The sequence below is a fragment of the Barbatula barbatula genome (assembly GCF_947034865.1).
Source record: "Barbatula barbatula genome assembly, chromosome: 23".
Lineage (NCBI taxonomy): Eukaryota > Metazoa > Chordata > Actinopteri > Cypriniformes > Nemacheilidae > Barbatula > Barbatula barbatula.
In genome coordinates this window covers 416,116-428,292 of record NC_136786.1, presented here as the reverse complement: position 1 = coordinate 428,292, position 12,177 = coordinate 416,116, and the positions used below count along the sequence as shown (strand labels likewise).

The window sequence follows — 12,177 nt, the reverse complement described above, 5'->3', positions numbered from 1 at the left end:
AGTTAGCACAGATGCTGTCTGATGTTGGTGTTCCCCAGCAGAGAGTTTGATCTAAACATCAGACACGGTGTAGGCTCAATATCACGGTATATCGCACACTGTCACTGTACTTGTATTGAGAATCCCGATGGATTTACACGTTTGATTTGTAATAAATGAATCTCATCACCGCCGAGGACCAGCAGAGTTGTGCGTCATTTGCGTAAGCGTGCCTGCGCATCTCTGCGACTGCGCTGTTTGCGCAGCAGTGCCCGCATCTTCGTACGCGCTTCGGTCACTCGCTCTCCGCAGTTCCGCGCCGGCGCAGCGCGTTCTTCCTGTGCTCGTCCTCCCTGTGCTCGTCCTCGGCCTCGCACACAACAACAAAGTATAAAATCCCCCCTGCGGCTCTCGTGACATCAAACACACACTTCCCCAGTGGAGCAGAACAGCACACTAACGGTAAGAAACTGATGTTCCGCGCGGATTAAAGCAGCGCCTGCAATAAAGCGCGATGTTTTTGCGCGGGATGGCTGCGCGCGCCCGGCGCGGGAGTGTTCATCATCACGGCCCGCGCTGCTCGCGCCACTAAATCCGCCCTCGGCGCGCCGCAATCCACGACGAGTGCCCGTTTATACCGAGCGCGTCCCGGTGCCCGCGCGTCTCCGAGCTCGTTCTGGGGAAACCGGACGGATTGTTTGTGTTTTGCGCGATCGCTGTCGATTGAAGTATTCGGCGACGAATTACGTGCTAATGCTAAGATTAGCTTCAACGGCACGGAACCAAATGAACGTTAAGTTCTTCGCAGGATTCGTCGTAGATCGAGAGCGTTAATGACTCTGCGCGAGAACGAAATGTTCCCAATTTAAATGAAGAGTTTTGTCGTTTGTGGCTCGTGTCGATTCATTCGGAACATCATGTGTCCCGCAAGGTAACGTTAACATTATTCGCACAGATGTGTGTTCAACATACAGCTTGAGTTTGATCGGATTTCATTTTCAATATTCACACCGCATTTATGCTGCTCGTGCACGCTGTGTTTGTAAACATATCACGTGCGGTCAAGTCAAATATCCACGAACATCATTTCTGTTTCGATTCGCAACTACAAAACAAACTCGTGCTACAGTAGACAGACACCAAGTGTGACATATTTACTACAGCACTGTAAAGACACCGTGAGAAATGACTCGCCTTCATTGAACTGTGCAAGTAAACATCTGTGTGTGTGTGTTAGTGCTCGGTGTCGTCTTCAGACACATTACTTTGAATAGCTCACATTGATTTCCTTTCTGTCTTTTGTTGTGTTAGAGAGCTGCTCCAGTATGTCAGAGACGGTGAAGTATGTGGACGATGAGCACAAAACCATCTTTCTGAAGTTACTGAACGAGCAGAGACTGGAGGGCGAGCACTGCGACATCGCTGTCGTGGTGGAGGATGTGAAGTTCCGAGCGCACCGTTGCGTGTTGGCCGCGTGCAGCAACTACTTCAAAAAACTGTTCAAGAAGCACGAGGTGGACAGCTCGTCCGTCATCGAGATCGACTTCATCCGCTCCGACATCTTCGAAGAAGTTCTCAATTACATGTACACGGCCAAGATCTCCGTCAAGAAGAAAGACGTCAACCTCATGATGTCCTCGGGACAGATCCTCGGCATCCGTTTTTTAGACAAACTGTGTTCTCAGAAGCGGGACGTGTCTCCCGACGAGAACAGTGACGCAGGCGTTCCGTACGACATGGTGAAAATGGGCCTTCCCACGGAAGATCCTCCTCTTAACCAAGATGGAGACGTGCAGGTGCTCGGGGAGCAGGACGACCCGCCGCCGGACGACATTATGGAGGAGGGTCAGGGCAATCACGGCCTGGACAAGTCGCCCAACAACGCCCTGCGGGTGCAGGAGGACATCTTGAAGCAGCTGGCGCAGGAGGAGGTGCACAAGGTCGCTGGCTACGACCAGGAGGTGGAGGCCATGGACGCCGAACCCAAAGAGCTGGCCGCTCACACGCAGACACTGTCGTTCGCCGACAGCATGGGCGACGTGAAGGACGAGCAGCCCCCGGGCTGGACCACCGCCACGGCCGACATGAAGTTCGAGTATCTGCTGTACGGCCACAGAGATCAGCTGGCCTGTCAGGTGTGCGGTAAAACCTTCATGGACGAGAACCGCATGAGGAAACACGAGAAGCTGCATTCGGCCGATAGGCCCTTCATCTGCGAGATCTGCACCAAAGCCTTCACCACGCAGGCTCATCTGAAAGAACACTTGAAAATACACACGGGCTTCAAGCCGTACCGCTGCGAAGACTGCGGCAAGTCCTTCATCCGCGCGCCCGACCTGAAGAAACACGAGCGGGTGCACAGCAACGAGCGACCCTTCGCCTGTCAGATGTGCGAAAAGGCCTTCAAACACAAGTCGCACCTGAAGGACCACGAGAGGCGGCACCGAGGAGAGAAGCCCTTCGTCTGCGGCTCGTGTACCAAAGCCTTCGCCAAAGCGTCCGACCTGAAGCGGCACGAGAACAACATGCACAGTGAACGCAAACAGTTGAGCGCAGGCGGGCTGCAGAGCGAGACGGAGCAGCTTCAGGCCGCAGCGATGGCGGCTGAAGCCGAACAGCAGCTGGAGTCTATAGCCTGTTCATAACACGCTTCATTTTACTCTCTTAGTCGTCTCATGATTATTCCACTGCGATCTCAACTGTTCAAATCTCAGATTTTGTTTTTTTATCTAGTTTTAGACCGATTTGATTGACACTGATTGATTTTCTCAATTTTTTTGTTTTTATGTCAATGGTGCATTTTTCTCTTCCTGTACAGTTCAAACCAAATGTATGTGAGTATTTATGCCAGCTGGAGGGAGGATGAATTCACCCGCCTTACACGTGTCCAAAACACAGAGAGCGTCGCCAGCGGCTCATGAGTTCAAGCAGAAGATATTTACACGCTCCTTCATTCCATCAGTTTCTCTGTGAAACATGTGAAGATTTACACATTGAGATATTTTTGCTGTAATAAAAGACTGATGAATCATTTCAGTGAAAAATGCTTTTCTGTCGTCTTCATTGACGTGAAAGATTTCACGTTTTCCCAGTCAGTTTGTCATTAAAGTAGCTCATGTTTTTCTCTAGGGGTGTAAAGATATATTGTGATACAAATGTGATGATGATGATGATGATTGTTTGAAATGATATTAGAACTTGTGTTGAATCCTTTTGGTTGACTGGGTTCACAGGCAAGGCTCAGGTTAAGCCACAACTATGCCTCAAGTTCAATTCGTATATTTAAGTCACTTCAACGGCCAAGACATATCTAAGATCGATGCAAGTTATTCCCAGTCAAAACAGATCTATGGGTCATTTTAATCACAAGCCCTGTCTGTGAATGGCTTGTTTTATTTTCTCTTCTTAATGTTGCGCTGATATGTTCTCTTTTAAGGTTTTGTCATTTGATTTCTTTTCATGTAAATGTCTTCATGGCTTTATTTACATACAGACGTTCACCTAAAGCTTGTTTAACGATTTAAACTAAAGGTATAGAAATAAGTTCTTTGAATGTAACACAAGAATCGTGAACGCAGTGTCATGTGTCGAACGAATAGCTGAAGTGTATCGTTGTACTCGATCATTGATATGAGCACACTTGATGATCACCTGACGTGTCTGCGCATGCTCGTGTGGCAGCTCATGTGCGCGTTACTCCCGCAGGTGGCGCTGCGTCTGCTTTTGCGCATTTGATTAGATGAGGAACTTAAAAACTTTCAGGTGCGAGTGTGTGAGATCCGTCTGAACTGAAACTTTAACAAGGTACCGCTGCTTCACACTCAAAATACTGAAATCTCGACGTGACATTTAGACGTGATGTAATATGATGTGTTTTATGACACACACGTCATATGTGTGAATGCAGTGCTTTAGTTTCTCATCATCTGTGTTTTACAGACATACTGACACATTCACAGGATGAAACTGATGAAGGACTCACATGACAAGAGCTCCAGAAAACACAGCAGCAGGTCAGACACGGATTTCATAACCTGTGTGTGTGTGTGTGTGTGTGTGTAACACAGATCTTCATTGAACATGACATGTGTGTGTGTCAGAGAGCAGAAGTGCAGGTCTTCATGTAAAGTGAAGCAGAACGGCGCTCACAGCTCTAAGGTGAACACATGAAACAGAAGCTTGTGAATGTATGAATGTTCAGCGTGTTTCAATCATTCTTCTGTGTCCTGAACAGATGAAACCTTCAGATGTCACATCAATAGAAGAATCTCTGCAGGTGTCTGTGGATATCAGGTGCTTCTCAAACTCTTTACGGCTCCCAGATAAAGACTTACAATCTTAAATTAAGATTCAGTTATAACTGATGGAACATGAATTGTTTTGTATGGTGGTCTTATTTTCGGATGGCATTAAATTCAAGACAGATTTCTATATTTCATAAAGTGCCATGTGTTTGAGAACCACTGGTGTAATTCATTGGTTGCTGTGGATATGTGATGGTGTGATGTGTTTCAGCAGTAAAGTGAAGCATGAAGCGGGAGACACAGATGAGACGGATGGGGTGAGACCTCATAAATCACTTCAAATGTGACCCGTCTTCTTGTTTATATGTTGAAAATGACCCATTTATTTTGCAGAACCTTACAGTAGATGCTGTTGAAAGGCAAGTGTTCAGTTTCACAAGCAAAGGATCCATCTGATAATCTCTCAAACACAACAGATGAACTGTTCGCTTTTTTCATGAAGTCACAAAAGACACGAGTGTAATGTTTCTCCTCCTCCAGACATCAGAATGATGGACACAAGAAATCACATTCATCAGAGAAGATGGACAAACACAAGGTTTGCTTTTACTCTCATTCCTTCAAACGTGAACATGATGGTTTTTCATTGAACTGTGTTGTGTTTTACTCTCAGTCACGATCAAAGAGCAGCAAAGAGCGTCACAATGAGAAAGTGCAGAAGGACAAAACAGCAGACGTGAACGTGTGTGATCCTGAGACACAAACAGCAGATTCACATCAGGTCAGAGGAATAAAGACACGTCACACAAATAAACACGTGTTTGTGTGCAGATCAAGACAGAAGATCATGACGGCCGTGATTCAGCGGTCAAGAAGAAGAAGAAGAAGAAGGTCAAAGATGAGAAACACGACACGGCTGATAAGAATCACAGCGCCAGAAAGAAAAGAAAGAGTGAAAGTTCTGAACATGACAAACCAGAGAAGAAAAACAAAAAGATGAAGACCAACGAGGAGGAGGAGAAGAAGAAAGAGAAGAAAGATGAAGGGACAGAGAAATGGAAGTGGTATGTGTTCAGACTGGTTTCCTTCAGGTAGTCTGAATGATGCATTCGGTTGTTTTTACATTATAATGCAATAATAGACCATTTTCAGAAATAAGATAATATTAATAGACAGTGTTTTAAGTCATAGTTTAAAAAAATATATATATATTAAAGTAGAGGATATTTATTAGACGTATTTGGTATTGAATCTAAATGAATGATGTAATTATTAGATGTGTGACTACAGGTCATTTATAAGAATTGTAACTCAATTATTTCGTATTGTTTATAATTGTAAATGAAACGATTGAATTGTTAATGTGTGACACGCGCGGAACTGAATGGCACCGCTAATGTTTCACCTCGAGCCCTATAACTGAGGCGCGCATCGCGACTGCGCATGTGCACTCGCTCAAAGGCTGTTTTTCTATAGGGAATGAAGAAAGGGTTGTCCTTCATTCCGACACTGATTTATATTTCAGTAAAGCATTATAAAGATGTTTCTCTCGTACACTTTAAAAGACATTACAGCCGAGCCGCTGCCGCTGAAGCTCTGTCACACTACTGCAGGTCAGCTCGGCTCATGACGTCATCTCTCTTCTTCGCTTCTTCTATGGTGACATCACCACGTGTGTTGAGATGGATAGATGACTGCACGACTTTACAAACTTAAGTGACAGTATATAACCGTACAAAAAACACAATATACATTATGGACATGTCGTGTGTGTGATATATTTCAAACAAACGACACGATTATACTTGTGACATATGTATTTAGTGATTTAACCCTCACATCTGACATTATAAGAGGCATAAAGAAATGTTTATCTAGATCTACATTTATTTTTTGAATGTCTAGAGGATTTCATTTCCAGAATTTATTTGTAATATAAACATTTGTTTGGTTGATTTTGTGAATGTTTAGGTGGGAGGAAGGCAAATCTTCAGACACTCAGAAATGGACGAGTCTTGAACATAAAGGACCATATTTTCCTCCGGAATACGAGCCGCTGCCCAGTAGCGTGTCATTTTATTATGATGGTAAGTGATAGTGATGTTATATTGTGTCTGAATGCAGTAACGGCAGGTTTGTGTCTGCAGGAAAACCTCTGAAACTCAGTCCACAAACGGAGGAAATCGCCACTTTCTACGCCAAGATGCTGGAACACGAATACACGACTAAAGATGTGTTTCAGAAGAACTTCTTTAATGACTGGAGAGAAGTGAGGAGGAATTATTATTCATGAATATTTAACACTTTCTATAACATATTATTGCACAATCCATTAAAGTGCAGGTTCAAACAGTTTGATTTATTACACGGTTGAGCGGTTCACAAAAGCAGAACCTTACATGTGACTCTGAAGATGAGTGTTAGCAGCTTGTCTGTATGTTTGTGTCTTTTAAAGATGATAATCATAATGACGGAAACTCCTGATTTAAGAGTTTGATTTCGGGATTGGGCCTGCAGTGAATAACTGTACACTGTAACCGTGTCTGTAGGAAATGACTAAGGAGGAGAGGAAGGTGATAAAGTCGCTCTCCAAGTGTGACTTTACTGAAATGCACAAATATTTTGTGGAGAAGTCTGAGGAGAGGAAGAACAGGAGTAAAGAAGAAAAGCTGGTGAGTTGATGTCAGATTCCCAGCAGCTCCGGCGGTGACTGAACGTGTGTTTCTTCAGGTTCTGAAAGAGGAGGCCAGTCGTCTGCTGGAGGAGTACGGATTCTGTCTGCTGGACGGACACCGTGAGAAGATCGGAAACTTTAAGCTGGAGCCTCCGGGTCTGTTTCGCGGGCGAGGAGAACACCCGAAGATGGGCAAACTGAAGAAACGCCTCCAGCCTGAGGACGTCATCATCAACTGCAGCTCGTGAGTCTCTCCAAACTTTCACTTTCTGACCATCTGTCACACATAAAACACACTCATCCATTTCAAATCAATCACGTCATCACAAACCACGCTGATGTTTTTCACCAAGAACAGCCACTGTGACGTATCATAAATGACATGACGAGTTCAGCATTTGGCATAAGATCACCTCACTTGATTCTTGTCTCCTCAGAGACTCAAAGATCCCAGAGCCCCCTAAAGGACACAAGTGGAAGCGTGTTCAGCATGAAAACACCGTCACGTGGCTGGTGTCCTGGGTGGAGAACATTCACGGACGACCCAAATACATCATGCTAAACCCCAGCTCTAAACTCAAGGTGAGAACTCGCAGCCCCGAACACATGAAGCACTGACGGCAGGGTACCTGCTCACTGTGTGTGTGTACCCGCAGGGAGAGAAGGACTGGCAGAAGTATGAAACGGCCCGCCAGCTGAAGAAGAGTGTGGACTCCATCAGGAAGGAGTACAGACGTGACTGGACCTCCAGAGAGATGAAGACCAGACAGAGAGGAGTGGCTCTCTACTTCATTGATAAGGTCTGTCTGTCAGTCAACATCTTCATGTGGAGCAGTTCTGACGTTCAATACACAAATATAGTTTGGTTTAATCATTTGTGATTATAATGTCACATGTTATTAATCAGGCAGGTTTCTGAGTATATACCTGCAATGGTCAAAGGACTGAGCAAAAAAACCTTGGATCGATTCATTGAGTCGACCACATATTAAGAACAATCTCGATTCTCAAAAGCTGTGAATCTCTTTTTTATCATTCATATTTCATGAAACATCACCTTCACATAAAAGACAGTCGTTCATATGACTGCAGCATCTCTTTACAGCTTATTTTATGACATTTTGTTAGTTGAACTGTATCTTTAAACACAGTTGGGTATATTGAAACAGAACAGTTTATTGTACAATAAAGTTTAATATGCAGATTTGTGTCTCTATCTCATTCTTTAATTCACCATTGTAATGTGATATTTACTGATAGATTTTAGAAATATCTGTAGGGTTTGTATTAAATCTATAATCATTGACTTGAATCGAGTGGAATCAAGAGCTTGTGAATCAATATCCAGCCCAGTCAAAGATGACTTTGTGTATCAGAGAGCCATGACTTTACTGCATACAATCATATAATACACACAAATGGCTTCAGATTCATCGTTTGTTGAGTAAATCAAGTTTGTGTCTGTTGATGATCATTTTATTCAGTGATCTTCTGATCTCTCATTTACAGCACAAAACTACACACTGAACCTGTCTCACAGCTGTGTGTGTGTGTGTGTGTGTGTGTGCAGCTGGCCCTGCGAGCGGGGAATGAGAAGGATGATGAGTCTGCTGATACGGTGGGCTGTTGTTCTCTGCGCGTTGAACACATCTCTCTTCACAAACGCATTGATGGACAAGAGTTTGTCGTGGAGTTTGACTTTCTGGGCAAAGACTCCATCAGATACTACAACAAAGTTCCAGTAGAGAAACAGGTCACACACACATTAATCACATGATCAGTGACATCACTGCAGATTAGTTTTCATATTACAGGTCAGATCAGATGTCAAGTCAGCTTTATTTATATAGCACTTCTTATACAATTTTCATAGTTACAAAGCAGCTGTACAAGAAAACATTGACCAGAAGCAAAACATATGAGGTTATGCAAGTCAGATATCAGACAGACTATATGCAGTGTTAATGAAATAAAACCATAAAATTCTTTGTGTCTGTGTTGTTTGCTGACAGGTTTTCAAGAACCTGAAGCTGTTCATGAAACATAAAGATCCAGAGGATGATTTATTTGACAGAATTACAGTAAGTGAGTTTGATGTCAGTGCTGTTGTGTCATGTGATCATGTCTGAAACACTTGTGTGCTGTTCAGACGGTCAACCTCAACAAAACCCTGAACGAATCCATGCCGGGACTCACAGCCAAAGTGTTTCGAACCTTCAACGCCTCCACCACTCTGCAGGATCAGCTGAGCAAACTCACTACAGGTCAGCTCTGACCCCTGAGCATGTCCGGTATGTTTCTGACTGTAATATTTCACCTGTTGTGTCTGTGGTGTTTCAGAGGACATGACGCTGGAGGAGAAGATTCTGTCGTACAACCGAGCCAACAGAGCCGTCGCTATTCTCTGTAACCACCAGAGGGCAGCACCTAAAACCTTTGAGAAATCAATGCAGCTGCTGCAGGAGAAGGTTCCAGTCATTCTCTCTCATACACAGTCTTACAGTAACTGAGCTTTCAGCTCAGGGTAAGACCAGTGTTCTCATTTAGTATAGAGTTCAGTTGAATTCAATGTGCATCATGTGTTAACTGGTGAAGTGTGATGTTTGCAACAAAAGCTTTGATTCCCAGTAAATGGTGCACATACTGATATTGAATGCATGATGATGTTAAAGTTGAACGCAGTGTTCCTTTATTTTTGGAGCAGGTGAAGCAGGTAACTGCTGTAGCGCTCATGAAACGCCCTCGTCTCTGCCGCTTGACATCCGGGGTCAGATGTTATTGGATTGTGGGTGGGTTTGTGACTGTAGAGAATGAAGACGCTTTAGAATGAGAGCGCTGATGGAGAGGTGTGGGGGGTCAAGGTCTCTGACCGCAGACGCTTTACAAACATCAGAAATAAACACGCCGGTGGCAGAAAGAGTGATTCACAGCAGTTAAACCTGCATCAGCCCGCAGCGGGTCACCGGACGCTTAATCTTATACAGTAATATCAACCAGTGTGTGCGAGAGAGAGGGATCTTAGCCTGATCTTTATCTGTCTGTCTCATTCTACAGATCAAGAAGAAAAAGGAACAAATCGAAGAAGCCAGAAAAGAGTTGAAGGAAGCGAAGCGCGCACATAAAGAAACTCCCAGCGACAAATCCTGCAAGTGAGAAACTCTGTTCACTCGCTCCACATCTCAAGGTCGTTTGAGTTCACGGTGTGCCAGCGGATTTCACTTTAAAAGCATCAAATATTCAGATGTGTCAACAGCCAACACGCATACTGACAAACAGAATTTTACTGAAGGAAAAACAGCTACGATTGAGCCATAAATTCACCCTCTCAAAGACATTTCCATTAAATAATCTCTTTCATTTTTATTTGAAGTGACATGACATCCGTGTTTAACAAGTGGAGTTCATCCAGCAGGAGTTGATGGGATAGTGAGGACACACTGATGACTTTTTGTTTTGATTTTGACACAATCCACATGAAGAGTGTTATTTCTGATTAATTTTACGTGTGTGTGTGTGTGTGTACACGGAGTACAGATGTGATTTATTGATCAGATGTGATCTGATACTTCTGAAGATGACGACTTAACTTATTTAAAACAATTTTAACTGAGTGTCAAGAGATTTCTCTGTGTTTTGTTTAAAGTTAGAAAGGTTGAGATCCACTTCTGTAACCCTTCGACACACACCGTATCAAGACGCTATGGGTGTAACACAAACTCTCTCTCTGTGTCTCTCTAAGGTTGGTTGAGATGAAAGAGAAGAAGGTTCAGAAATTATGTGAGCAGTTGAAGAAGCTTCAGTTGCAGGAAACCGATCGCGAGGAGAACAAAGTGATTGCTTTGGGCACGTCCAAACTCAACTATCTGGACCCTCGCATCACTGTCGCCTGGTAACCACACACACTGACATCTCAATGTCAATCAAACACCACATCTTCATGTGAATCATAGCTTTGACACCAGAAACAGTTCATGTGATTTGAAAAACTCCTCAGTTCATCATACAACATGTTTATTTGTGATCAGTTGCTGATTCTCCATGAGGAGTTTCTGCTTTCTGTCCATAGAAGACGTCAGATTGTCTCTCATCAGATGAATGTTTTTTGTTAGGTGTAAGAAATATCAGGTACCTATTGAGAAGATCTACAATAAAACTCAGAGGGACAAGTTTGCTTGGGCTATTGACATGACCGAGGAGAACTTCCAATTCTGACATCATCATCCTCACAGTGACAGAAACATGTCAGACGTAAAGAGTTCAACTTGCCTTACTAATCTATTCTATCATTATTTGTGTTGTTTTGAGTTTTCTGTTGTGTGACATGTAAAAAAGGATCTATTAAAATACTACGGTAAAATCACAGCACCTCTCTCTGTGGCTTCTTTTCTGTTTAGAATTTGACTGACAGCTGTCATTCTCATGCATTTACACTAGGCACATAAATGCATCTCAGCTGAACGGATATGAATCCGATCTTCTTTTCGCGCGCTCAATGCAAATGTTAACTCCAAAATGAAATGACAGGGACTAAAAAGGCATTAAACCTCATATCGTAATGTTTTCTCTTCCAAAGCGCTTGTGCTCTCGTGGCATCATGTCTTTGCAGAAGAACCACAAGTCATGTTCTCCAGGATGACGAGATCTCAACGCACTCAAACCACGTCTATGGCCACACAAGTAAACAGTCCCGCCCCAATCACCAGCGGTTTTATCAGTTTATTTGCCTCATGCGCGGCTAACTTGCAAGCAACAAACATCCGTTTGGGTTTAACAACCAGATGCATTGAGACTAGATCAGTTTTGACTGGAATGCGTCTGGGACCACCTCTTAAAGTGGTTTGAGCGATCGGATTGAAATCTGTCTCGAATGCGTTTCCAAGGGCATTTACACCTGGTCTTTTCACGATTGGATCGCTATCCGATCAGGGAAAACTCATGAAGTGACCAGGTGTAAATGAGATCCAAACCCACACCATGTACTCATGATGCCGACAAACAAGTTACCCCAAATGTGACACGGACCCGTTGCAATTTTCTCTCTGAAAAAAAACTGAAAAACAACGGAGCTCAGAATTATAAAATTGCGAACAACTACAATTAATAAAACGGTCTGCTTCTACAACAAAATGCATAACATCTGCAATGATGTCTCTCGCATCCAGAGACGACCTCTGCCTCATTGAAGCCTTAAGAAGGTTCAGGACAAGTAAACTGTCCATCTCACAGTTAAAGTTATCTCACTCAAATATTTGATCGGGTTCTTCACCAAATGACTTTAAA

At 43.6% G+C, this 12,177-nt stretch overlaps 2 protein-coding genes across 3 annotated transcripts; both read left to right on the top strand.

The window, feature by feature from the left end:
- Nucleotides 1-183: 183 nt before the first annotated feature.
- On the top strand, nt 184-3,633 carry zbtb14 (zinc finger and BTB domain containing 14). Of its 2 annotated transcripts, none has more exons than XM_079447447.1 (2): nt 184-441; nt 1,291-3,287. In XM_079447447.1, the coding sequence occupies exon 2, from the start codon at nt 1,305-1,307 to the stop codon at nt 2,622-2,624; it is 1,320 nt and encodes a 439-aa protein (XP_079303573.1). In that variant the 5' UTR covers nt 184-441; nt 1,291-1,304; the 3' UTR covers nt 2,625-3,287. The 2 variants fall into 2 exon arrangements, with proteins under 2 accessions (XP_079303573.1, XP_079303572.1); XM_079447446.1 differs by lacking the exon at nt 184-441 and adding an exon at nt 496-910 and having other exon boundaries at nt 1,291-3,633.
- top1mt (DNA topoisomerase I mitochondrial) lies at nt 2,899-11,261 on the top strand. Its single transcript, XM_079447445.1, has 21 exons — nt 2,899-3,783; nt 3,919-3,992; nt 4,080-4,137; nt 4,214-4,272; nt 4,498-4,566; nt 4,764-4,821; nt 4,897-4,965; nt 5,055-5,287; nt 6,195-6,310; nt 6,371-6,492; nt 6,773-6,895; nt 6,954-7,141; nt 7,335-7,479; nt 7,554-7,697; nt 8,468-8,650; nt 8,910-8,978; nt 9,047-9,161; nt 9,238-9,365; nt 9,952-10,046; nt 10,637-10,786; nt 11,007-11,261. Exons 2-21 carry the CDS (start codon nt 3,940-3,942, stop codon nt 11,107-11,109), a joined length of 2,280 nt encoding a protein of 759 aa, XP_079303571.1. The 5' UTR covers nt 2,899-3,783; nt 3,919-3,939; the 3' UTR covers nt 11,110-11,261.
- Nucleotides 11,262-12,177: the final 916 nt, after the last annotated feature.

Coding starts and splice junctions, on each gene's coding strand:
- zbtb14 (XM_079447446.1), top strand. CDS start 1,305: ATGTCAGAGACGGTGAAGTATGTGGACGATGAGCACAAAACCATCTTT.
- top1mt (XM_079447445.1), top strand. CDS start 3,940: ATGAAACTGATGAAGGACTCACATGACAAGAGCTCCAGAAAACACAGC. Junction 6,311..6,370: donor CGTGTCATTTTATTATGATG/GTAAGTGATAGT, acceptor TTGTGTCTGCAG/GAAAACCTCTGAAACTCAGT. Junction 9,366..9,951: donor TGCAGCTGCTGCAGGAGAAG/GTTCCAGTCATT, acceptor CTCATTCTACAG/ATCAAGAAGAAAAAGGAACA.